This window comes from Ochotona princeps, chromosome 17 (assembly GCF_030435755.1).
Source record: "Ochotona princeps isolate mOchPri1 chromosome 17, mOchPri1.hap1, whole genome shotgun sequence".
Lineage (NCBI taxonomy): Eukaryota > Metazoa > Chordata > Mammalia > Lagomorpha > Ochotonidae > Ochotona > Ochotona princeps.
In genome coordinates this window covers 9,944,444-9,972,244 of record NC_080848.1, presented here as the reverse complement: position 1 = coordinate 9,972,244, position 27,801 = coordinate 9,944,444, and the positions used below count along the sequence as shown (strand labels likewise).

At 49.3% G+C, this 27,801-nt stretch overlaps 1 protein-coding gene across 1 annotated transcript in view; it reads right to left on the bottom strand.

Annotated features, from left to right (window-relative positions):
- Positions 1-285: 285 nt before the first annotated feature.
- The window catches only part of PRKCA (protein kinase C alpha), a 378,435-nt gene continuing 350,919 nt past the window's right edge, over positions 286-27,801 (bottom strand). The window contains exons 14-17 of the mRNA XM_004592966.2: positions 19,363-19,443; positions 13,765-13,872; positions 12,382-12,522; positions 286-1,733 (exon numbers count right to left, since the gene is read on the bottom strand). Coding sequence (XP_004593023.1) covers positions 1,569-1,733; positions 12,382-12,522; positions 13,765-13,872; positions 19,363-19,443 — 495 coding nt within the window. The 3' untranslated portion in view covers positions 286-1,568. The remainder of the gene's footprint in view (positions 1,734-12,381; positions 12,523-13,764; positions 13,873-19,362; positions 19,444-27,801) is intronic.

The window sequence follows — 27,801 nt, the reverse complement described above, 5'->3', positions numbered from 1 at the left end:
GGATCAACTATGTACATACATGTACAGGGAAAGCCTGGCTGGGCATGGGAAGGAGCCATTTGTTTCTAAAATTAGATCTACATTAAAAAAAATAATCAACGTATTGGATATGGGGCCAAGGTGCAACAAGGAGGAGTAGATGGTAGGGAGGGGCAGAGCTTAGGAGGCATCTCAGCAAAGAATGAATCTATAAACTTAATCAGAGAGATTAGAAACATGAGCCTTCACAAACAGAGCACGATTATGTCTTATAAAATTATTATATAATACTCTCTTTATACTTGATATGGTTATGTCAGCAATATAGATTTCACTTGTTATTAAGGTTTATTAGAAACATGCAAAATTCATTGCATGATGCATCTGCAAAACGTATGAAAATCCTTCTACTCATAGAGCATCCTGTGTCCTGATTCTATAGCTCCAGGAGTGTCATCCAATGGGAACTGGAAATGGGGACCCAACCCACACTGCTTTCCACCCCCAAGTGGACGTCGGGACCTAGTGGAGGGAAGGGGAGTTTAGCCAGAGGGGACTGATGCTGGAGTCACCAGCTTAGGTTCCTGTACAGCGTACTTTTCTAAATGTTACTGCAGCCTAATAAATAAATAAGTACAAAAGGGGAGGGGCACACACTTCAGATTTTCAGGGAGGGGGATGACATAGGTGGCAAGGGGGTCGGGGGAAAGGAGGGGGTTGGCTAACAAGATGCGCGAGTAGTGGCATGGTTTCTGATGGCACCCTGGATGGAGGAGCCAGCTCCCAGAGATTAGGAACACCCATACACACTGCTCTTGTGTCATCTGAAATGATTCCATGTGCTTGCTTAGCAAAGTCCTTCACGGTTTGGCCTCTTAAAAAATTTTGCAAGTATCAAGACAGTTACCCACCAAGTAGGGGGCCAGGTAACAGAGTCACCAGCGCTCCTTGGAGATGGTCTTCCTTCTTGAAGCTGTTGTCCATTGGGCTAGGGTTGGGATATGCCGTGTCAGCGTTGGGGGATGGGGGTTAGTTCATCCCGGCCTCTCTGATTGACCCGAGGGTCTGTCTCCGTGGAGGCAGAGAACACGGCAGGTGGGAGGATCCTGAAAGCTGCCCCAGTCCTGACCCCTCCTGACTCCCTCTCCGAGCTCCCCATTCCTTCATTCTGGAGACATGCTTCCAGTCCCCTAGGCGGGGCAGGTCCATTTTCACATCTCTGCTTGGGGGATCCTGATGGTGACATCCAGCCAAAGGATATGGAAAATATATCAAATCGTACCCCAAAACGGGGGAGGGTAAAAGTCTGCTTTTTGCCTGGGAAGGGTCAGCCTACGGAAGGTGCAACATCTACATGATCAAACTGGCCACTCTACACCAATTTTGTCTTCTGCTAAGATAACGTTCTTGGTTTTAACAGTGAGACCCTGGATAGATGATCATGTTGGGACTAATAACCCTACAATTTTCAGGCCTCCATGTGGAACAAAGACATAAGGCCATGGCCTTAAAATTTTAGGGTTAAGGATCACTTCCTGCTGCTGGGGGTGCTGGGGACGTGGGGAGGTGATGGTTCTTGCCGGCGATTCTCATACTGAGCTCTGTAGGATGGGATGCACAAACTGGGGGTTGACATATGAAAACCCTTCAAAATCAGACTGGTCTATGTTCGCGATGACCAGCTGATCCGGCGGCGTGAGGACGGGCTGTCCTCTGGTGAAGAACTTGTCGAAATTCTCAGCTCCTTTGCCACACTGTGGAGAGGAAAGCAAAAGGTGGTCAGTGAGGGCCCCAAGTGGCCAGAAGTCACTCTGGAGGGGTGTGGGCTAGGGAGCTGGTTGGGCAGGAAGACTCCTGGAAGATCTGTGGGCCTGCTGGGGTTGGGAGCCAGGCACAGCCAACAGCGACTACAGAGACGCACTCACTGAACCCTCAAACTGCCTTGTGCCAAAGTGGCAACAAGAAGACAGCTTCTCTTCCTTTCCTTCCCCATCACAGAGCAAGCAAAGCTATGAGTGCAAGTACCACGCACAATCGGGGCCCTCAGTCAGGGCTCCATGGTGAAAAGGCCAGGATGTTGGCTGGGATTGCCACAGGGATGCCTGAACTGGGTAGGTGAGATGACAACCCCACAGCAGTCACTTTTGGAACCGATTCCCTGATTGCCCACACCCACTTTAGGTTCCAGGAAGTATGGGGCAAGCCCGGGGGCACGTGCACCCAGGCCCAGCTGGCATTCTGCACATCCACATGGAGCAGCCTGCGAGCGGTGGCCAGGACAACATGGAGCTCATTGGCATGCTGGTCCAAGGCTGGAGGAAGCTGGCACTTGGGGAGGCCAAGTAAAGGCTGCTGTCTGGGATACTTTGGCAGGGACCATCGTGGCGGGGCCTCTGAGAAATGGCATAGTCACTCAAGCAGTGTGGTTTATTGGAGTCCGACTCAAACTGAGGTGGAGGTGCTGTGTCCTTCCTTACTCTGCCAGCCACCAGGATAGGATGTGGTAAGTGGGGATTTCTGCAGGGGGCTCAGCATGTGAGGAGAGTTCCACAAGTTTGCAGAAAATGAAATTATAAGATAACTTATTTTGGAACAAATGTTTTTCAGATCCGTGCATCTCCAAAACAGTTCATGGTGAAATGCAAATCATGACCAAACTGCATGATTTCAAACATACTTTTTTTGTGCCAGAAGAAATTTACCTTTTAATTCCTGTCTCCACAAACTTTTTGAAGGGCCCTGGTCTTGGAAGGCTAGCTTGGTCTCCAGGCTGCACTTTCTCACCCTCCCTTCCCTTCTGTAAGGTTTTCTTAAGAATCTGCTTGCCTTACACTTTCCCCACACGAAACCTGCTCCTAAGAAGCTGGTGAGGTGGAAAGCATATGATGACTTCAAAGTCAGGGTTTCCTAACCGGCAGGTTTTCTCTCTGCACTCAGAGTGACTCACACCACAGGGACTGGTATGGGAGTGGGGGACACATATGATGAGGCAGAGGGGAGAATGCAGGAGGAGGTTCTTTGGGGTCCCCCTAGTTATCCTTCAGAGGATAGCCAGACCATGAACCCTGTCCATCACACTGATGTCACCTCCCATAGGTGACACAGGGATCCTTTCCCATGCTGGTTCCACCTGGCTGTTCCCTGCCAAGATCAGCAGGGGCAGGTTATCTCACACACAGGCTGTGGGGAGCTCAGCAAGTGCTTTTTTGGGGAAAATGAGTGAGGGTGGCTGCAACCAGAAGCTGGTTCTTGAATCACTAGTAATACGAGAAGCACCAGCAACCACAGTGCTATGCTCAGATGCCATGATGTCTCTTCACGATGCACCTGTGGCTCTGCACCAGGGACAATTTTGTCCCCTTAGGAAGCCCAAATCTGACTTGGGCAGGAGCTGACCCTCACATCTAGCAGGCAGAAGCAATGGATGCTGCCAAACAGCCTGTAAGGTGTGTTCACACACACCACACACAAGCCAAATATGCACACCACACACACACAGCATGCACTCACCCCCTTCCAGCACTATTGGGGTGTAGCTGTGGAGTACCATGGGGACAGCCAGGTTCTGTGTGAGGCTGAGAAGCTCCTGAGGTCAGCGTGAGGGCAAGCATGGGGACCCGCAGAGAATCTTAGGCAGGGTCAGTCATGTGTGAGCACAGAGAACCGAGAAGCTACAGCAGCCCAGGGCAAGAGCAGGATCACAGCCCATGGGAACTGGGCAAAAACTGACAAAAACACCTTCTGGGGACCTGGATGAGGCCACATCCATTACCTAGTGGGACTTGACTGAAGGTTCTGTCATTGATCTTTTGACTTAGGACCTCTGTCCCTCTCCTGACACTCACTGACCATGCAAAGCCGGGTCAGAAACATTGCTGGGAGAAACCAAGCAATGCCAGTCCCCAGAAGGAAGCCCAGGCAAAGTGTTGTCTCTCCCACGACTGGCTGGACACCCACTCGTCTAGCTCTAGACTGATCGATTTGTTCTGAGCCCTTTCCTTTGAGTACATGCCTTCCACAAATCACCTGGCTGTAGGAAAGTCTCCCACTGCAGTGGCTTTTTGGCTAAAGAAAAATCAACAGTCCAGGAAAATGTGAGTGTCCAAGGTCAGACAAAGGGGACCCTGTGACCACCCACGGAGAAGCAGGGAGACAGAGGTTGAAGTGGTTGGGTCTTAAAGCTGGAGCCCAGAAGGATGAGTCCTGTGTGGTCTCAGAGACGGGGCAGAACCTGCTGCTGCTGAGAGCCTTGGGCTCCAACTATGTTGCTGACTGCAGGCCGAGGACGGGGGAGGCCCAGGAGCCACAGTCACCCAGTCACCAGGTTGCAATCACACCGAGTGGTGACGTCATTTTGAGTCTGAAGATGCTTGCCACTGACTCCTTCCTTCTTGTTCTCAAGCCAATCTCTTTGGGGTTTTCCCTATTCTCAGGAAGTCATATTTTAGCAAAGGAAAGCTATTCCTAAACTGGTTTATTTGAAAGAAGAGATCAAGAACAAAGATGAAATCCCAAAGCAGCTAGGGATGGATGGATCTTCACACACAATGGGGAAGAAAACCCTGGAAAAGCTGAAGGTGGAGTCTAAGGGTCAGGTAGGTCATGTGAGGATGACCAAGGAATGGGGCTAACAGGAGTATCTGTTGAGAAATAGTGCTTATTTTTGTTTCTATGACCCCAATTAGGTCCAGAAACAATTTTCAGCAACCTGTCCTTCTAAGGGAACAACTGTAACTATCCTGTAACAATACCACCAGCCCAGCTACCTGTTTGGATCCTTGGGGAAAAGACAAGCACCAGGGTGAGCACATTATTACCTTCCTAACATCAAAAACATTTATTCCACAACCTATGATCCAACCTTACTCATCTCTATCAGTTTGATGGGCAACGGAGCTCAGGCAAGACCTTGGATCTGAGTTGGGAGCAGGAAGAGGCAAAGAGAAGAAAGGGTTAAGGGGGTGGTACTTGGTGGTACTGGTGAACATATCAATGAGGAAATGAATGAGTTTGGGAAACGAAAGTGGCCAAATTGCAGATAACTTCACTTGCTCTGGGAATGAAGCAGGAAGATCATAACCACAGGGAGGGCAGGTTACTGGAAGTCCTTAGCCACGGGCAGATTGCGGTTGTCCATGGCCTCAGAGCTCCAGGCTACCTGATGATACACAGGAGCAGGGAGCAAGCCCTGGGGCTGGGTATACACGGTCTCCACCACCATAGAGCCATCCATGTCTTTTGCTAACGGGGAGGGAGGGGCAGCTTTCCATGTGAGACCTGATGAACCATACAAGTTGGCGGTGGGACAAAGGAAAAAGGGGATAGAAGAGATGTGGGGGAGGTGGCCCCATCCCTGTGGTGCAGGTGCATAAGCCCAGTCCAGTTCTTCTGGTCCTTCCTGAGACCAGATGATGTCTTGTGCTCACTGGGCAGGGAGTGCATGTGGGGAGAAGGAACAGAGATCTGAGCCCCTGGGCGTGGCTTCAGATCTGACCAACCACATTTCAAGGCATTGTGAAGACCAAGGGGACTTGTGTGTGTGTGTGTGTGTGTGTGTGTGTGTGTGTAACCCTTTCTAAATGGCAAAGCATGACACAGACATGAGGGCCAACACACGTGGTGAGTGTCCAGCATGCACAGAGTATGGGATGCGTATCAGCAGAAGAAAGCTTGCTACGAATGCTCTCTTGTTCCGCTCCCAGCTCTGGTGTTGGAACTGACTCCTGTGTTGTGTTTGAGAGTCTCATCTGTTGAGTAAAACCACTGATTAATAAAACAGAGCTGGGCAACATCAGGTGTCATGTAGAGGGTACAAAGCACAAAGGGCAGAGGCCTGGTGGGATCCACGGTGGCAATGCTTCCCATCCCTGCCCTGTGTAGCCAATGGCCCGCTCCCAAGCCCGTGCATCCCATGCCCTGGCAGGGGCACAAAAGAGGGCTGTAGCAGTGGTGGGATTCTCAGCTGTGACGCTTACCTGTGGAAGGTCAAACCCCGCCCTGTGCCCCTGAGCCTCTGCCACGTGGCATGTGACACATGGTCACTGGCATAGGAACATGACTAACTCAAAAAGAAAGCCACTAACAAGCCAAGCCAAACCAAACCAAACCAAATCCGGAAGAGCAGGGTGAGCCCAGATGAAACAGAGCTAAGATGCAATGCAGAACCACCAAACAAGGGGTAACAACCAGAAGAGGACCATCTCAGCCTGCTGTGCTTTGCCCTGGGTGAATTTCAGCCCCCTACGCAGGGCTGGGGTGACGTGGGATTCACTGTGACCCTGCTGTGACCAGGGGAGCACATTGTAATTGTCTCCATTTGTGTTCAATGTCCCACAGCAGCAAGCTGTGCTGCCTTCTGCTCTGGGCTTCCTGGGTGGCAGTGCCCATGCCATGAACCACTCCGGACCTCAGCAGGTCGGCATGCTTTGGGCTGGGGAGGGCAGTCTTCCATGCAGAACCCACACAAGCAGGAGCATGGGGTCAAGAGTTAGAGAGTGGGGTTAGTTGGCTTGTTTAGTCATCCAAGGTTCTGGAAATGTGCTCACCGAAGGCCTGGATGCCCACTGAAGCCAGTGCATTTTGGTACACAAAGTCTGGAGAGTGAGAAGGGATACAGAGGAGAGGATTTGGAGAACCGTCAGTTCCTGGCTTTGGGTCAGGAATGGCTATGAGAAGAGTGCCATAAAGCCCCTACGGGCTGATGTGGGAAAACGTCCCACATGTCCCACCACGTGAAAGGCACATGGTGCAGGATACGGGATAGCTGTGTGCCTGTGTGTGTGCTCAGGTGGGCCAAGCTTCCTGGAGGGTTCCAGGAAAGACAAGCAATGGTGAGATGGGAGGCTGGGGCAGCAGGGACAGCAGCTCTTGTGTGAGAGCCTCCCCTACTGCTCCATAGGTACTTAGATACCTGGGGATTATGCTCACTGCTGTTTTTATTAAGAGGAATAAGGGCCTCCTCGACCTTCTACTCACATCACTGCTTGTGGGAGCTTGGAGTGGGGCATTGACTTTCCGGGCCATGCCAACCAGCTCCGGATGCCTGGGTCCTTGCAGTGTCTCAGAGGGGCAGGTCTGTAGGAGCGAGGCTGTAGTTAGGTGACTCTGACAACTGATGCAGGCCACCAGCTGCCCACCGACCCGCAGTGTGACAGCCATGTGCGTGTGATGGCAAGGCTCTGGCTAACCAGGCGTGTATCAACATGTACAGCACCTGCTCTTTCTGCCCTTTCTTGACTAGCTGTAGCGGACTCACAGCTGCTTTTCCCAGAGCAGGTGTAATGCCTTCACTATCAGGAACCCTGATTTGAGACAGTGGGAACTTACCCACTCCTTGCTGAGGTCCACAGAGCACGCATCTGTGATGGCACCATGGAACTCCCTGAGCCTCACAGCATTGCTACTGGCTCGTGTGGATTATTACATGTCTCAAGTCTCCCATCTTCTCTTTCAAGTGGAAAAGTACTGGAGAGAGTAACTATCCAAGAATAGGAAGTGGCTTGCTTCTAATTAGCCAAAATGCTCCCTTAGACTGGCTTAGGGTTTAACCCATACCTATGTACGTGGTGATATGTTCATCTCCAGAGGCTGGCAGCATTTGCATGTTGTTGGCAAAGCACCTCATGTCTACAGAATCTCAATTTTAATCAGTTATCACCACTACTGGCTTGAGAGAGGCCACCTGCCACTCCAAGTAACTGACAGATGTAGCCTAGGATCCTCTGTCAGTTGGTCACCCCCACAAATCCCCTCCACTGTACCTGGACATCTGCCTCTCTGGATAAATAACCTTTTGGATCAACTATAAGAGCAATACAGCCCCAGGAGCTTACTCTCAGGAAGTATACACAGACTGGCCTAGGTGTAAAGAGATGTTACGCCTGCAACTTACTCTCATGTGGTCTGGGGAAACAAAAATATTGTGTGTACGCCTCTGCACTCAGGCATAGGAAGAGAAAGCAGAAAGAGAAGGGAACATAGTTGAGTGGTGACATTAAGGGAAGCTGCTCAAGGCAAGGCAGGGACTCCTGCTGCTGCTTTGCCAACTCTTCCGCAAGTCTGAGACTAGAAATTATTTCAGACTACAATGAAAAACCTGTATCACTATGCCATGTTTGACAGTTAAGTCTGAGAGAACGCTCTACGCAAGTGAATGGCACGGACATAAAGGATTTCGTGGTGACTTTGGCGAGGAGCCTCGCAGAGCACTCATGGCACAGAACCCCAAAGCTGTCCTCATGGTGCTCTGTGGCAAGGGTGACAACATCCTGATGAGATCTATTCTGGTTTTTTTCCTTCCCATCTCTTTCTGACAAAATAACTACAGTAATTTCTCCCAGAAAGGCCCATTTTCCAAGTGCTGCCTACCTTTCAGCTCAGGAATAGATGTTAATGGCAACAATTCGTTTCTGTCTCTCTAATAACCATCTCCATGCAGTGCATGGTTAATGTTTGCCTGCACCCCAGCTGTTCTGCTCTTGGGCACCGGTGATGGAATTCACAAAGGAACAATCAATTAGCGTCGCACTTCCAGTATCTGTGGCAATGGTGTCTTGTGGCATTAGGGAGAGCAGAGAGTTGAAGGCTGGTCTTGGTCATTTCATTCACTTGAATTAACAAATCAATGGAGAAGCTGACAAAATTCAAAGCGACACTGCATCAGGGTCTTGGAGCTTCTCTTTTCCAAGCTGAGTGGAGTGGATGCATAGTCCAGCCCTTGGTGAGTTTCCAGCTTGCTGGACATTGCAGGGTGGCAGCCCCAAACTTCCCCTGCCATCTCCTTGTTTGCTTGCTGTGCACATGATGCCTTTCCTGGGGTGAAGCCTTTTCCCCCAAAACGTGCAAGGAACAAACCCGTATCTTCTTACTCTGCACACTGACAGGCCTTCTCAGTGCTTTGGGTTGGTTGCTGAGAACACCAGGTGATGAGGAACTGGCCATCCTCACGCCTAGGAAGGGAGTGGGGGCAGGGGAGAAGAGGGATGGAGGACCCTCCCCATCTACCGGCGTCGTGGGAGGGGTCATGAGAGCAGGCTGCTGTGTGCTTTCCTGGCAGGGAAGCACAGACACATGGCTGCCTCGTTAACCCCAGCTGTCTCTGCTTCTGAGCTGCAAAATAAAGCCGCACATGAAAGGCTGGGTGCTGCTATGCCATTGTTTCCTGTTCTAGAAAATCACCTGGTGCATGGTGGCCCTCTGGGGACAGGAATGGCTCCATCCAGGGCTGGAATCTCCCACGACTGACTGCTCCGGGACAGGTCTAACCTTACAGCCATAGGGGAAGATGGCCACGGGGGTTCCACAGAAAGGTTTTACATAGAATATGCAGCTACACTGATGTGGCCACCAGCTGGGAAGTACCGTGCATATCCTCCTGATAGAGCGTGGTGTCAGTCCCTTTTATGTCCTTTGGCCAAAAGGTCAACCTCATGAGTGTCGCTCTGGCCATCTGGAATCCATCGATGTGAACCTGATCCCATCCAGCAGGCTCTGTGACTTTGAGGCTGTGGAATGCCTTGATCCTTCTGAGGGTAGCTGATTTTGGGATAATTTTTTTTTTATCACAACACTGAAACAACCAAACATAAAGGATGCAGATTCCAGCAGCACAGCCTTGGTCTCTGGAAGCAGAGGCTTACCCTGGGCAAGGGATTTTACACTCCATGGGGGACAAGAGTGGTGCTGAGTATGGGAGTAGCTTCTGGTCCTCAGGCAGTGGCACCTCTGGGAAACCAGATCACAGGCACAGTGCCAGGCAAACTGCACCACGAAGATAGGACCCGTCAGGCAGCCAGGGCTGGAACTATGTTCCTGGGTGCAGTCTGCGGGGAGGCAGTATCCTTTCCCAACCTCCTGCCCCATGGTACCTGCTCTGCAGTAATAAAGCATTTGGCTCCAGTCTTTGTCAGTGGACCCTTGTGCCTTTTGAGTTGGTTCTGTGGATAGAACACGGTCAATGGAGAATGTGGATTCCTCACTCTGGCTCCCCATGGTCCTGACTTTGTTCGCGATTGTGCCATTGGAACATCCTCCTGGGCCATATGGCTATATCTGGCATGGAATCTCTGCTTCAGTTTGGGATGGGCAAACAGACCAACATTCTGGGTGCCCTTTGGGGAGAGGCCCCAGTTGGATAAGGGTAAGAGCTCAGCTCAGCTGCCATGCATGTGGCTGGGCCCAGACACCTGGGGAAGGTGAGCTCCCAAATGGCTCTCTGCTACCCTCTTGGAGACCACGACTCACCTCACTCATCAGATGTCTGCTCCTGTCCTCTGCTTTGTGCTTCCCTGCTTCCTGTGTCCTGTCCATCCGCATCCCTGTTAGCACGCCTTCTCTGAAGCAGGATGTGGACTTGGTGCCTTGAGCAGACACAGCCCCTGCCTTGAGCAGACACAGCTCTCCTGGGCCACGTCTTGCAAGGGAACCTTCTGCTTTAGGGCCCTGGATTCTGCTCTCAGCTCTGGCAGTAAGTTCAGGAGCTGGTCCTTTACAGCAAGAGGCAATGCCTGCCTTCTTCTTTGTCATCCAGCACTCAGGGAAACCCCACAGACAGCGCATTCCAGGAATAGAAGAATAAATGTGCACTATCCACAGCCTAGCAGCCCCCCTTGGACAGATCTCATTTTTGCTGCCACAGCCTCGGCACCTTCTTGTCAGAACCTACTGACACTGCTTAGGACCCATAGAGTGGGAGATAACACTAACAAACAACTTCTTCTAAAACAAGGTGAAAATCTGCAAGGGGGTATAAAAGGATGTGTTTAATGGTTGACTTCGCCACAATGCATCTCTTTCTGCAAAGTGACTGGAAAGTAGTTGCTTGTGGCTTGATCCTTAAAGTAAGGCGAGCACATGTGTGGAGACTGAACTGTGTTGTAGACACTCAGGGACACTTGTCTGTCTTGGGTGGATAAACAAATACGAAAGGCAAAAAGGGAAAAAGAAGACTTGGAGTACACCATATTCTTCCAAGGCCCATGTCTGCCATTGTTTGCCACTCTGGCCCTCACCTAAGAGTGTGCCAACTTGGGAGGACCCCCAGGAATCAGTGCCCAGGGCACAGCTCAGGAGAAGGTGGAGGTGGCAGGTACAGAAGGATCCTGTTGGAAATGATGACTCCCGAGGAAGTCAACTGACAGACCCCATGCGTTTCAGCTTTTCTTCAGTTTGAGTTAAAAATATCAACAAGAAACAAAGTGGGGCAGGCTCACCCCTCACGGCTCTGACCTGGGCAAAGAGGACTGGCAGGCTGGCACCCTGGATGCTGCTGCTCCCAGAATAGAGCTGTGTCAGCTGCCCAGTTGGACGCTGTCACCCACACCCCCTTTGCCTGCTCATGGGCACCCATCATGTGGGACAGATTTGGGACAGACCAACACGGTGGACAGTCCTGAAAGTGACAGTGGGACAAAACCGCCGTCTGCGCAGGCACTGCAGATGAAGCACTGTGGGCAGCTGCCTGGTGTTGACCACAGGGAGGGCAGATCTGGAGTCTGCCTGGCCCCGAGCTGGGGATGTGGGGAAAAGCAGGTGCCCTCAGCGACACTATGCATGGCAGGGGGTGTGAGTGAGGAAGCTGGCATCCTTGAGGCACTCAGTTTGTTGTGATACATGTGAGGTGGCTTCAGTAAGCTCATGGGGGAAAAACAGGGTACAAAGATGCTTTAATTTCAGTGCAAGAAATTTTGCCATCCAGGCATGTGATTTCATAATGTGAATGTCCATGAAATGTTTGCAGTGCCTTTGTAGAAATAACTGGAAAGGCATGGGCTTGCTGCCACCAGCATCAAGCTGGAACACTAAACAGCAGTGGGAACCAAGACCCCATCCTGGCTCCCCTTCCCTCAACCCATCAGCTGCATGTCCTCTAGCAAGTCATGCTGCCTCTTCGTGCCGTGCTTTTCTCAACTGTAACCTGGGAACAACAGTACCAGGTGCTGACAGGGGTGTTGAGAGGTGTCACTGAATGGTTATCAAGCCTTGGGAACAGTGTTTGTTAAATTAGTGAAGCCCACAGAAATCATATAGGAGGCAGTGGTGAGTGTGGGAGCCGCACCCCGGCCCTGCCCATGTGCTGGCCAAGGCTGCCCCAGACCGTCCAGGTGGACCAAGACCCGAGTGCCCAGGATAATCAGGGCAGTGAGCACAGCACTGCTGGATGTGCAACTGCAGGAAGCCTTCCTGCCCCCACCTCCCCTACCCCCACACTCCATTGTTGGAGGACCCAGGGAGCCTCTTGAATTTATGCTCTCCTTAGGTGACAGGGTTCCCTGCCTGGCTGTCCTCCTACTCCTGTAGAGGCCAGGGTTATGGCCACCCTCCCTTTGAGGCATAGGTGGCTGGAATACCCCCAGAACACAGGGAGGGTGGTGGCTCAGAGTAGAGGCCGCTGGCTGCACTCACCACTTTGGGCTTGAACGGCGGTTGGATCTCCCTGTTCTCCAGTTTCTCCCAGTCAATCCTCCGGAAGAAGGCATGCTCCCTCACGTCCCGCTCGCCCTCAGGCCCGCAGCCCAGCCGCTTGGCTGGGTGTTTGGTCATCAGCTAAGAGAGCAGGGAGGAAAGGAGAGCATTGGGTGGCTGTGGTACTCCCAGAAGCCTGCAGCTTCCATCTGAGCATGGCTCTGCCTGCAGCCCCCAACCACAGGGATGCCAGGATCATGGCTCAGGGCACTACCCCAGGAACTCAGGGGATCGCATGGAGGGACCTCGACCCATGGGCGGATGCTGATGGGAACAGGCCTTTGTCACACTGGGAGAAGGGCAGCAGTGTGGGATGCATAGAATGTCCACAGGCAGCTTTGCATTCTGTGTGTCAGCACCACCCACTGACCTGTAGACAGTTAACCACTGTGTATTGTAAGAGTTACTTGGGAGCTGCCACCAGCTTTCCACCCCTACTTCCTGTTGGGGCTATGGTAGTGTTGGTCAAAGACTCATGGGTTAGGGCAAGAGAAGCTGCACCAAGGAAAGACACTGGTCCACTGACTGTGCCTCCTGCTGGACACAGTGGCCAGCACTACTTGGGAGCTCCCTGAAGGTAGAAGTGCTTCTCCCTGGCCATGGTGTCTCTTCCAAGCGCCACACCCTTGAAAGCTACACAAGTACTTCCCAAAAGACCAAACTAATCAGGAAGTATGTACAGCATTTTCCCATATCACTTGGTCTGAGAATTCTGTAAAATGAAACTTGACCATTAAAAGCTGATCAAGACACCCCAGCATTTCCATTCCTAGGCACTGTCTTGACAAGAATGTGCTCACATGTTCACCAAAACACACAATCCAGGAGGCTCAGGGTAGCTGTATTTGTAAACTGTGCAAACTGAAGTACAGACAGTTGGCAAGTGAACATGTCCACCCAATGGAGCACAACACAGCACATGACAGGGAACTGCGCCTGTTCACAGCAGTGTGGCCAAGGTTGCAGGTGCCAGGTGGAATCAAAGAAGCTGGGTCCCATCTCTAAAGTTCAGGACAGGTAAGGCTTGGTGGTGCCCACAGAAAGTGGGGTGCTGATGGTTCTGGGTGGGCCAGTGACAGTAAGGTGAGATACACAGGTGCATCTAGGGGGCCCAAGAAGCTCTGCTTCCTGCCCTGGGTGCGTCTGCTCTGGAAGACTTTGCTGATCCGCACACTGATGGATGGCTTAGACACAGACACACCCACAGAGGCCAAGGACAAGAACCAACACTTCCCAGGGATTTTGTGAAATAGGGTGGAAGCAAAAGCAAAGAATGAAGAGTGGACCAGCCCATGGCCGTAAAGGGAATCCCACACTACTTACTCCCTTGCAGATGGAGACAGCTTCCTTGGATAAAGATTTGGGGTAGGAAACGTTGTGTTCCATGATGGACTGGAACAGTTCATCTTCATCTTCACCATCAAATGGAGGCTACAGGGAAAAGAACAAAGATGGGAGGGCACTGAGGAGGGGGTAGAATCCACAACCAAGGTCATTCCCCAGGAACCTGCAGATTCGACTCAGCCACAAGAAACAGGACAGGTTTCCTGACATGGCAGGCTGCCGAGAAAGCTCAGTTGACTTGTGGATTTGTTTGATTAGCTTAAATTTTTAATGAGGCTGGCGACTGTTTATTTTTCATTTTTTTTCTTCATCTCTCTCTTGAATTAGTTTGCTCTGGGCAATCCTGTAGAATCTTTAGGGAAAGTGTTCTTCAGTAATTCTTTTTAACGATTTGCAAATAAATTATAATTAATCCATTAATCTTGTAATTATGTACTGAAAACTTAATTACGATGAAGTTGGGTTACAGATGGCTCGGGGTTCAGAAGGAGGGGGCACAGTGGAGAATGCTAATGCTTTCACATTGGGTGATGGTGTAATGTGAATCTCTCTGGGGCCTTCCCACCCAGCAGGAGCTGCTTTGTGGGGCATCCAGTGCCCAAGGTGCCAGCGATGAAAGCTGGGTTCTTGGACACCCCTTTTGCCATCCCTATTGGGTTTACCATCACCACCTGGAGGGAGGCCTGGTGGCATCCAGGGAGATCATGGCTTTGGACTCAGGCAAATATTGGACCAGCCTCCCAGCTGTGATTCCACAGGCAAGTGGCTGACTCTGTGACACAATTTTCTACTTGGTACAAGGGGTTTCTGGTGAGTGCGCGTAGCTCCTAGGACTGTTGGTGGGGCCCAGTAAAAGGTACTTGATGGTGTTGCTACTAAGTTGGAAGAATCCTCCACGGAGGAGATGTGAGAACTCCTTTGGGGAGGAAGGCCTGAACCAAAGAAGCCTCACCAGCTCCCTCTGCATGTCTGGGGTCTGTCTCTGTGTTAACGCACTGGGAGGCAGCAGGTGACGACAGAAACCAAGTACTTGGGTCCCTGCTCCTTGCATAGGGGACCCGGATAGAGTTCCTGTTGCTGCCACTGAGAAGTGAACCAGCAGATGGAACATTTTATGTTCTGTTTCTCTTCCTTCCTGCTTTCTCTCTTCTATCCTCCCTCTCTCCTTCACTCCCTCTCTTCCTTCCTCTGTTCTTTTTCTCCACCTGCTTTTTTCCCCCTGTCATTTTGTCTTTCAAATAAATCTGGACAAAACATACAGTCTGTTGTGGTCCACAGGTGCACAGCAGTTGGCATTTATTCCCTACAGTCAGATTCTTCCCTAAAGTAAGACAGAACCATTGAGCCAAGAGCTTATGACAGTAGATCTTACTTCTTGTCCATGATGCACATCCACTGGGGGCCAGCAGAGGGTTCTGCTCTCTGTGGCCATGTGGAGGCTCCCTGGACAGAGCAGTCGCCACTTTGGTCTTGCCTGTTGAGACTGGCACCAGAGCCTGGGCTATCATCCACTGACTCTTAAGCATCTTGGTACCTCCATTCTGATCTCATGGATCAGAACTGGTCATGTGCCAGGAAGGACAAACCTGCCCTGTGCCAACAGGAAGGAAGCCCAGGAGCACTTGGTGGAGAGCATAGCAACCAGGATATTCAGAACAGCTCCCTGGAGCCATGTGTTACATTGAAAATTACATCATACTAGGAAAGAGGGAGCTCACAAAAGGAGTATCCACCTGACATCTACCTAAACATTGCCTCTCATTTGCATGTGGATTCCCACGCTTGCTTTTCCAACTGCAGTTCATCAGAGGGAGTTCCCAGTCTTTCACTGATTATTGTAGACATGTTTTGTCTGCAGCCACCAAGAGGACACACCACCCTGGCCTGGATCATTCCTCCATGGGCACAGCTGCTTCCAGCTTGGTGTTCTCATGCCTGATGACCTCACAAACATCACACTGTACACTGTCCCTTTCACCTCTGAGTGACTTCCTAAACAGGATGGCCCAGCTAGGGGACAGCGCAGACCAAGGCATGAGCATGTTTGTGCCTCAGGTTAAGTCTGCCCAGGTCATACTTGGGGCATCCTGAAAGGTGGCTGCTTGTTCTCAGGACTCGCTGTTGCAGCAGGTCAATGGCAATGAGTTCTAATCACCCCCATTTTCCTTCTAGGTAATGGTAGTTACTTAGCCTGGGGAGCGTGGAGAGTAACATGGTATCTTAGGACCTAACATTCTGAGCTTGCTCCTCTCTGCCCTTCTCCAAGCTAAGCCACCTATGAGCAATCAAGTCGGGTTGGTGGAAACATTTCCTACACAGGTTGTACTTCCCATCCACTCTGAGATATGTAATTAGCAAGATTTGAGCAGACAAATGGGGGTGCTGGTTCTCCCTGTGCAAATGACTTCTAAATTACCAGTAAGTGGGCATGGCTGCCCATTGCTGTGCCAAACTGAGGACTCAGGGTAGGGGTGGGGGAGTAGCCATGGATCATTCAAGCCAATGACCCAATTACTGAGATGAAGGGCAACCTACTGATTCATCAGGAACAAAGACAAAGCATAAATAACCCTGGTACACAGCACATAAGGAGGAGGGTGCTGGTACCTTTATGGTGAGCACCGCGAGCATGGGGCGCTGCATCATGCTCATTAGAGTGCCGGGGAAGTACTATTTATGCTCCAAAGTCATCATATGTGTCAAACAACCCAGGAACCGAATAAAGACTTGGGCTCCTTGTGCCTCACAGCCCCCAGCTGCTGACAATAAATACAGAAAACCGAACGACAGGGCAATAACCTTTTTTTTTTTTTTCTCTCTTCTCTCTGTTCTTCAGCCCTCTGAGATGGTAGAGGACAGATGGAAATTTCATGATCTGTCGTCTCATTTTTTGACAAAAGCACCTGTGGCCTGTGCTTGGCCTCTGAGACCCCTACAGCATGGAGGAAGGCACAGGGTAGGACCCCACCAGAGCCTTCTGCAACTCTTTCTGGACTGACTCATAGTCCAGGAACTCATTTAAACTTGCCCTGAAAAGTCAGGGAGGAAGATGAGCAAAAGATTTTGAATGGCCAGGTAGACTCAGAGCCACCAGTCCTCCATCTGAGCGAATGTTGCACCAGGTGTAGGAGGCGTGCAGGTGTCATTTTTATTTTTTTGAGAATATTTTTGCTTTTTTGGAGCCTTGAGGGGAGGCGCATAAGGCAGGCTAACTGGTGCCAGGAGGCAGGATGTGAAATGATGGAAGAGGCCAGATGCTTATGGAATCTCTGGGTATGAGTAGGAGTCTAGTGCTCCATGGGGAGCTTGAGCGAGCGAGGGAGGACTTCAAGTAAGGCCTGGAAATTGAAGCCTGGGAGAGGCAAGGCTTCACAACACACCCCAAAGGTACTTCCCTGGCATCGTGTAGCCTTCACGAAGCTTTCCCAAACTGACAAGAGTTATTTCACGTCCCTGCATGTAAGAAGCCCTTTGACACAATGCTGATTGCATCTCCATCCAACCTGTATCACTTGGTGGCATATGCAAACGAGCCTCTTTATGAACACAGGGTTTGTTCTCTGGATTCCAAGTCCAACATTCAAGTAGGATCAAGGTGGGGAACTTGGCTTCTGGTACCTTCAGGCACAGCATGGCTCCTGGGGGTTGGTAATTCAGACTCCTATTATATTGCTATAATTTTAGAGAGGTAGAATTAAAGCCAAATCCCCAGTCATTATGTGGGACCTGACTCGTTGAGTTTACACAGTGAGGCATCTGGCCTGATGAGGACACCTTGAGTGTCAGAGAAATCAGGATTAATAGTTAGTGTCAATCAAGTCTTTACAGGAGAGTGGGACAGGGATCAAAGGTAGACTAGGACCCCAGACTTTCAATATCACACAAATGGTTTTAGGGACATGATGAAGGGGACATACAGGTGAAGTCATCACCAGCTTCCCTTTCCCGAGTGAAAGCCAGGTCTCGTTATGTCCTCCATGCTCAGGCGAGCATAGCACTCTTGCTCTTGGACCTCTTCCCTGCATGGCAGCTCACTCTTCTCTGGATACACTGGTGGCTTCCTCTCTATCTGCAAGTCATAGTCATGGGCTGACCTTGGGGCATTCACACTCACTGTCCCCTTTTCCCAGCTACACAGAGACATCCCCTCTCCCAACCTTCTTGGTCTCAGCTTTCTATTCTATGCTTCTCTTCTTTCCGACCATCCTGGCTAGCACTTCAATGACACCCCACGCCAACACTCTCTTCCTGTTGTGTTCCTTTTCTATTTCAGCTAATCATGGGCCATGATATATTTGCATCATCTACTTAGTGTCTTGTCATTTTCTTCTCATAAGCTGCAAGCTTCACAGACATCAAGCTTTTCGTCTGTTTTATTATTGTGCACACAGTAAGCGTTCACAAACATGGGCTGGATGAACAAGTGGATGGGCTGGTGGGTGGAGCAAGTCCACGAGGGCAGCTCCCCAGCTGACTGTGGGTATCTCTGTCCATCATCTCTTGCTCAGCTCTCCGGTGCCTGTGAGGCTGTGGTGAGTTGAACTTGATGGCCCTCATGCTTGAGTGTAGCAAATTCTAAACCACCACCCACAACAGGATCACTTTTGAGGCTAACAGCAGAGATTGGCCAGGAGCCTGGCTCCCCTCGCTGAGTGTTCAGATGGACGTGGCCCTCTTGAGTCTCAGTAGAGTCAAACTTGGGGACAGGGGTTTGGTAGGGGAGAGTCAGGCAGGGTGATGAAGCCACTTGAAGGCCTGGCTCCTAAAGCTTTCAGTGCAACTCCCTTGGTTGGCTAAAAGAAGGACCAGTCAGTCAGTGGAGCGGCAGATGGTGAGAGAACCCAAGTCCTCCAATGATGACATGGCTCTGTCTCACTCCCACCTTCCTCCACCACAGAGGACTATGTGAGGAATGTGAAATAAATCTATGCTTTGTGTTAAACCACTATGATGTGGGGGCTGTCGGCACTGACTACCCAGTGACACAGTTAAGAACACCACTGTGTCAGAAGATGTTAGGCAATAACGCACTTGCTTATCTCATTAAGTCACATCCTAAGAGAAACCTAAATTTCCTTTTCTTTGGCTGGAAGTTCAGCTTCATTGGATTTTTGCGAAGAATTACTGTGAATTGCCAAGAATGAGATAAGAGGAGATGAGAAGAAGCTATTAAAACACTTCTTCAAGTTTAAAGGCTTTCTCCTTAAGTAATAATAACATCAATTATGCACCTGGGCAGGAGCCAGGATAATCTTCGAGGGCAGACTGCAGGGAACCACAACCCAACCCAATCCCAGATGGTTGATTCTGGAAACCAACAGTAGCCATGGCTAAAAGCTACCCAGGGGGCATACCGGCACCGCCATTACATCAGGTTGAGGCTTTCAGCTTGAGTATTTTTGTGACCAGAAGATCATTTTTTGCACCTACAAGACGTACCAATCCATTCTCAAATAGGAATTCCTCCCTCCTTCCCTAGATCAGGGACGACAGACCCACCCCAGCCATGTTGCACTGCCAGGTCTGGTGATCACTGGACCTGTAACAGGCAAACACAAAAACACAGGGAAACATTACCTGTCCAGCTAGCATCTCATACAGCAGGACGCCGTAGGCCCACCAATCCACGGATTTTCCATAAGGCTGATAAGCAATGATCTGCATGAAAACAAATACACGGGTTACCCCTGGTGGTAAATCACACAGCTCCTGTCAGGACAGGTGAGTCAAGCATTAATACTCTGTTCATGCACATGAGATGATCGTAGTGTCAGTCATTGGTTTATACGCCAAGGTAAGGAGGGTTCCCGCCAGACACACATGCTGTGAGCCATGGACCCCAAAGTTCTCTGCCAACAACCTGTTTGGGGATTCTGCTTTCAGATTCACCTGGGGAAGGTGCAGAGCATGGACTGCAGGTAGATTTGGTTGTTCTCCTGGGGGAAGGATATTTCAACATTGAGATGCTTTTGCTTTTTGGAAAACACCTGAGGTTATTTAGCACGAGGGCCTGACACAAAAAATGGCCAAACTCAGACATCAAAGCAGAGCTCTACCAAAAGTAACGTGGTGGCTGCTGGTGCCTCAGAGCAGCAGGAAGCATCAGGCTTTCCTTCACTGAGGCACACTCAGTCAACCGAGGTTGTAAAAGGTTTTGAAAGAGGTGTAAAACACAACATTCAAAAGCAATATTTGGACATTGTCTGACTCTTGATTCAGGTCAGCCAACTGCAAAACAGAAGCTCTGAGATAACCTGGAAGATGAAAACACAGACAGCAGAGTGGGTGACTTAAAAGATTTCTAGGTGGCATAATAGCCTATGACATATGAGAGATGATGTGTTAGCGGGAGAAATGACGCAGTACCTTCATTCTCTAATAAGGTGCCCTTTCTGAGTAAAAGGGAGTGTGAAAGGATCGGACGTCATCACCACAGCTATAGTGCGTAATTGTGTTTCGAATACAATTAACTGAATAAAGCCTGTCCCTGAAACCATTTATACTGTATGGTGTTTCAGTAATAATAATAATAATAAAAGATTTACCTGGAAGTCAAAGAGGCAGAGAGGAAGAGACAGAGAGATCTTACATTCATTGGCTCACTCCCCTAATGGCCACAACATCCAGAGCCAAGCCAGGCTAAAGCCAATTCTAGGCTTTACATGAGTTGGAGCAGCTGGAGCTTGAGTCATCCTCTGTGGTTTTGCAGGCATATTAGCAGGGAGCTGGATTGGAAGGGAGTAGCTGGAACTTGAACAGGCACTCTCATATGGGAAGTTGGCATCTATGGGATGATGGCATCACAACAGACAGCTTAACCTGTTGGTGCCACAGCACTGGTCCTAGCCAATTGATTTTGAACGCAGGCTGAGCTGAAGCTGTGGTGTTTCCATAAGCACACAGGTGTTTTCATCAGCTGTTTTCTCCACATGGGTGAGGCACACTGATTTGGTTTTGCAAGCTGTCGGGGCATCTGCTTAGGTACTGGACCTAGACAGCAAAGCCATTTTAGACACCAGTGTCTCAACTGCAGTAACAGGATTGGGTTTAGCATTTCACCAAATAATTTCTCCCTGGAGAAGTTCATGCACCATCACCCTTGGGCTGGCATCAAATGAAGCAGGGGTTTCCAAAGGGTTCAGTTATAGATAAAGAGTGCAACGCCTGAATGCTGTTAGATTCATTTTTAGCAAAATGCATGCTTACCCCTCAATGACCCAGTGTTAATATCTCTAATTAACCAAAAGCCAAATGGCTACAGCACTAATATAAATGTCCAGACACACACCATTTAGGATGTTGGTTTTACCACCTTTTTGAAGTTCAGTAACCCAACACTGCCTAATACACAGCCAGTAGCTGCAGGCAGGCAGTGAGCATGTGAAATGCACCCAGACCACGCTGAGATGTGCTCTGAGGTAAAACACACATCAGACTTCGAAGGCACAGGGCAAAAATGCAAACAGTTCATGAGTGATTTTTACCTTTGATATAGTGTTAGATAAAATCTATTATTGCAGTTAATGCCATCTATTTCTCAGTCTGATTTTTACTTCTATCTGTTCCACCTGCTCCCATGACCCACTCTGCTCCCCTGGCTTTTACTGGCCTGGGAAGGCAGCTTGGGGTTAAGGAGCAAGTTAAAGGGCCAGAGAATAATAGATGCTGAGCCTCTCTTGAGTCTGCCCCTAGTGGGGATGGAATAGCTGTTTGTGGCAGTTCTGGCCCAGAGGGGGGTTGCAGCCAAGCACATGGCTGCCTGATATCCTTGAAGCCCCAGGCAAGAGGTAGCAAGGCCAATTTGGTTTCCCACAGCAGAGTGGCTTACAAAAGGAGAGGCTGTCTTGGCCAGTAGGACCCAGGCTGGCAGATTTCTCCACAGCACATGGGAGGCTGAACTTCGGTGTCAAAGACAGATGCCCAGCAGGGCCAGTGCCATTCAGTTTCACTGTTCTTTGTCACCATGAGCCTTATTCTGACACTTACATGAGCCAACTCATGGGGGTTATGTCAGGATGCTACGAATGGCTGCCTGTCTTGCAAAAGGGAGATGTGAATGAGCTTCCTTCCAGCCTGGGCATAGGACCAAGTCCCAGAAGCTGACCAAGTCAGCTTCTCATCTACCAGGCCAAGGGCCTGTAGCAGCTGGAAGGAGGCCTTCTGTCCTCTGCCCTCCTACACATGCTGGGGGGTCTCCCAGAGAGGATGGGGCTTCAGAGCCTTTCTGACTTTAGACAGAGCAGTTCTGGGAGCACTTGGGGACGTAGACATGAGATGCCATTGGCATTAATAGCAGTGACTAGCCAACATCACCGCCACTGGCATTCACTCTCTGCCAGGCTGCTCAGTCCCATTAACTGATTTCAACCCTCACTAGCTCATTTCACAGATGAGGAAATAAGAGGTCCAACAGCTAGCTCAAGGTTGTTTAGGAGGCAAAGCTGGCTTTTGAGTTTGGCCATCAAGCTTTGGTGCCTACACCCTGGCCCACATTTCTACTTGGAAGGTCATGGCTATGTGTGGCTCCCAGCCAGCGAGGATGGGAACTGGCCTGGTGACAGACACTCAACAAGAAGGACTTGCCATACTCAACAGGATCAAGACAGTCAGGAAGCCTGCTAACTCAGGAACTGAAGTGTGGGTGTGAAGGCTTTGTTTTGAGGACAACATTTCCTTGTCTCGGCTGCACCTGAACTGGTTTCCACCCTCCTCCCCTTAAGATTTATTTCATTTGTTTAAAAGGTAGAGTGACACACAGAAAGGGGAGAGACAGAGAAAGACATCTTTCGTCAGCTGGTTCATTTTCCAAACGATCACACTGTCCAGAACCAGTCCAGGAAGAAGGAAGGAACCTGCAACTCCATCTGGGTTCCCCATGTGGATAGCAAGGTTGCTGCCTTCGCCGGCACATCAGCAGGAACACTGGATCCGAAGCAGAGCAGCCAGGACTCGAACTGGTGCTCTGATCTTGGGTCCTAGCTTTGCAAATGGCAGATCATCTCACTTGCACTCTAGCACTGGCCCAATCCACTCTTCATTTTCATGCTACGCTTATTCACCCACCCTTCCATTGTGCACTCTTAAACAAATGACCGAACCAGAAATGTCTGTTTTTCACCTGTCATTATAAAACAGTAACCTTTATGCATAAAACATGTCCAAGTTCTTCTACTATCTTAAGGAACCAGGAATATTCTACATTCCCCATGAAATACATTCTTTTTTGCTGAAAAAATTATGACTGTTCTGGAAGACATAAAAGTCAGGGTGAAACACAGGGAACAAGAAGCTCTACTTATGGTCGTGGTCAAAGCTGTCTGCCATCTGATAGGCCCAAACTGTACCACTGGGGAAGAAAACAAGATGGGCTGGTGTTTTTCCAGTAGTTGTGTGCTGAAGCCAGAGTCTGAGTCCAGTAATTTCTCCTCTGCTTCCTCCACTTGGGCCCACAACTGCTGCAGCCATAGGCATGTTATTGTTGAGGCTGATTATCCACACTTAACTCCTCCCTGAGATCCAACTAGCACCCAGTGCTTGGACCTCATGCAGCATAGGGAAGACACGAGAACCAAGAGGTTGGTCCCCAAGTCCCATCCATATGCACCTCCCCTCCCCCACCCCTGGGTGCAATATCAGCAGAGTGGTCAGGACTGGGAAGGCGGAGGTGCCTGTGGAGATGGTTGAGACAACCAGCTTTGGGGTTCTGCAAAGGAACCCAAGGTTTCGAGTAGTAAAGCAGCTTCTTCCAGGTTGCCAGGATGCTTAGCATCAGTTCAGGTAGAGAGAGGTCTAAGGTGGTCTGACTGTGTGCCCTTCCTCCTCAGAGTGTGATAACCAGGAAGCATGGTGGGGTGGGATCCCCAGTACTCACCTGGGATACTTCCCAATCAAACTTCACTGGGATCAGAACACCAAATGGGAAGAAAGCACAGCATGGTGAGACACTGCTGAACCCAGCTCCAGTGCTGCCACCCGGAAGCTGGGTGGCCTTGGGCAAGTTGTACAGCCTCTCTGAACATCCATTCCCTCACTTATGATGTTGGAATCCCAGCGCCCATGTAGCAAGTATATGGGGGTGGGGAGAGCTTAAAGGGGGATTATGTACATTGAAACAGGCTTATGTAGATAAGATGAATACATATATGTTCATTGTGTAATTTCATATTAACATCAGGAATAGCGAACTCCCTGGCAAAGCAGGTGTGTGGAAGTTATTCAAGGCAATAAACAAAAGTAAAGGAAGAGGAAACATTTTGGTATGAGGTAATGTTAAAAAATATCTATTAAACATCTACCAATGATGACTGACACCTGGAAATTTCCCATCAACTTCAAATCCTCCATCAAATCTTTCAGCAGGTATTATCTCATCGTGTGCTAGACACTGTATTAAGCATTGGCTACAGAAGTGAATAAGAGAGATGGAAACCTCCACCCCATTGGTGGATTTTATCAGAGCGGTGAAACTTCTCTCTTCTCCCCGGCTGCCAGTTTCTGGGGCTGTGTGATTAAATGGCCAAGGCACTCTGTTAGACATGGGGATTAGAAACCTAACCAGAGAGAGATGCAAAATGGATACAAAAATAAAAATGGGATATCGAAGATCAAGGGTATCAGTATATCCCATGTGGAAGATCTGTGATATATGAAATCTTTGAAGAAAATGCATTACATGAAAAATATTAGCACAAGATGACAAACTCGAACAGCCCAGAGGCCAAATCACATGTTATCTGTAAAAAAAAATCATGCTTTCTTTCAGATGACAGAGAAAAGAAAAATGGTTTCTTTAATGGCAATAAGACAAGGAGATTTGTTTTCTTACAATGTATGCCTAGTTTTGGTATTAAGGTAATGCTGGTGGCATAGAATGAGACCAGTCCTTCTGTTTCTATTTTCTGAAAGAAATGGCAGAGAATTAGTGTAATTTCTTCCCCATGGCTAGAATTCACCAGTGAACCCATCTAGGTACAATGCAATGCATTTTGGAAGGTCATCAACGATAGAATCAACATCTTTAATAGATATTGGCTGATTCAGATTGTCCATTCTCCCTGTTTTAGTCTGGACAGATTGTGCCTCTCCAGGAATTAGCAAATTGCATCTAGATTATCAAATTTATGGACAAAGAACTGTTCTCTGCAGTATTTATTATTTTTTAAATGCCTGTGGACCTTTAGAGAAGTCCCCTCTTCAATCCTGACACCAGTGTCCTCTCTTTTTCTTGTTAACTTGGTTAGCGGCTTGTCAATTTTATTCATCTTTTCAACACACTAGCTTTAGACTTTTAAAAGAGATTTATCTGTATATTTTAAAGGAAGGCAGTGTTAGAACAAAGGAAAGGAAGAGAAAGAAAGGGGGAGGAAGGAGGAGAAGGAGAAGGAGAGGGAGCCATCTTGATCTTCCACTTGCTGGTTCACTCCCTGAATGGCTGCGAAGGGAAACAGTCCAAGCAGCTGGGGTCGCCTTTCACTGCCTTTTCAGGCACGGAAACAGGAGGTGGATTGCAAGTGGAGCAGCCCAGACTTCAATCGGAGCTCATATACAACACCTGCAACACAAGTGGAGGCTAACGCCACTGCACCGCCACACCAGTCCCTGTTGTTGCTGCTTTTGGAATTTCCTCTTTTGACGTTTCTTAACTTGCTCTTTTGTTCACAGCTTCCTAAGTAGAAGCTTAGACAATTGATTTTCAATAATTCTTTTTAAATTAATATATGCAACCCATGCTATATTAAATTCCCTTCCAAGAACCACTTTCACTGTAGTCCTTTTAACATTGAATAAGGTGTATTTTTACTTTAACTTACTTAGAACATTTAAACCTTTCCTCTTGAGACTTCTTGTGTGATTTATGTGTCATTTAGAACTGTGTTGTTTAGTCTCCAAGCACTGTGGAATTTTCCAGCTGTCTTTCTGTAATCGATTTTGGGGGTTAATTCCTTTGTGGTCAGAGCAGACACAGCATGACCCAGAATGTGGTTTATTTTGGAGAGTGTGTTTCTGTGTGAGCCGGAGAAGAAGTCTCTTCTGCTCTTGTGGATGAAGCTGCCTGGACGTCTGTAGGGACGGGTGATTGATGATGCTGAGCTCCGCGGTGTCCTACTGGCACTCTGCCGGCTGGTTCCATCCACTGCTGAGAGGGGAGTGGGTACAGAAGTCCTCAACTAGGAGAATGGATTCTTCCCTTTCTCCTCATGGTTGTAGCCATGGATTTTGTAACTGTTCCATCAAAGCATATGATGTCTTCTTGGGTATCTGACACGTTGATTATGCCCTGGTAGTCCTCTTCATCCCTGAGAAGCAGCCTGGCTCTGTCTGAAATCAACACAACCTCTCCTGCTTTCTTTGGAATGGTGTGTATTTCTCCATTGTTGTCTTTATTATGAAAATGGGTCTCTTGTACACAGCACGTGGTTGGATCATGACAATCTTGAAGCAACATTGTGAAGCTCCAGGTGTGACCTCCAGGAGTGTCTGGGCTTCACTTTTGCCCTCTGAGTAGACAACAACTGTGTCCAGATTTTTGGATAAACTACAGAGTCATGGGTGAGGGACTCCCTGGAAGAAAAGGCTTTGCAGAACTGAACCCAAGGGCACCTGGCCAACAGTCAACAGCTAGAAGTCACTTCAGATACCCCAGCTCCAAGCTGAGCCCCAAGCAGGCAGCCAAGGCCCCTGCAGGAGCAAGCAGCTGTAACTGCCTGGTTTACACAGTGGATTGCAGTCATCAGATATCAAGGGATGATACAACTGTCAAGGGGTCAGTATCATGTGCAACAGGCTAGGCCACCTCTGCAATGGTGGCATTCTACATGGGAGCCCTGGCTGCTCTGCTTCTGATTCAGTGTCCTGCTAACGTGCCTGGGAAAGCAGTCAATGACAGCTTGAGCGCTTGGGCCTCTGCATCCCAAGCAGAGACCCAGGTGGAATTCCAGTCTCTTGGCTTTGACCCACCCCTAGGTGTGGGCTTGTGGGGAAGGGAACAAGTGTAACAAGGCCTCTTCGTGCACTCTTTCTCCGTCTTTCACGGTCTGACACTTTGCCTTTTAAATCAGTCAATCTTAAAAAAAAAAATGAAAAACAGAACAAGGCTAATGGTGAGCTCTGTCCGTGGCAGGCTAATCCATTACAGACAAAACTCAACCCTCTCATGCAGGTGCTACGATCATCCCCATTTTACGGATCTTATGCCAAAGCTCTTGAAAGTGCAGAGCTACTGGCAAAGCTTATGACACCACCATGTAGAAAAAGCCAGACATCAAACAGGAAGTCTTCCCACTAGGAGGAGATGTTAAGACAGCCTGGGGCTACAACTCAGCAGAGTTAGCTAGAAATCAAATTCCTTGTCATTGATCCTCCAGGCTCTCTCCAGCGGGGGGAGCTCAACTACCCCTGCCCTGGTCTTGGGTCCCCTTTCTGGGGGTGGTTGGTAGAGGCAGATGGCTGGTTAGGACTCATAGCTTCGGGACGACAATGGGGAGCCCTCATCTCAAGCCTCCACTGTGGAACCCTGGGGCTCTGTGAGAGACCAGTGTGCATCCAAATAACAAGAAACTTTGAAAGGAAAGAGTTAGGAATAGCTAGTGGTGCCTATAAAAGTACCATAGTGGGAGCCTGGCAGTCTGATGGGCCTAGCAGCCAAGCAGGGACCAATAGCCTGCTAATGACTATGAGGTTGGCAGACTAGGGTCCTGGCTTCATGCCTTGCCATCCTGGATGTCTGGGCTGAGCCATTTCCTCCCCCAGTAGTCTTTACCTAGTGGATAAAGCAGGCATGACACCGGTCAGCTCTGAGAACTGGAGCACGAACAGCAATAGTGCATACCAGGAAGTGAACAAATGTTATCTTCCTTGACATAGACCCACCTCCTCCCCACTGTTGCCCAGGTGATTTAACTAAGAGATGAAATGAAGCCCAGAAATCTCCAACCTATTTTTGCAGGATTAAAAAAAAATCCCTAAATGAGGGGTCAATTAATTCAAGTCCCAGAATGCTGGGAGTGGAAACGGATC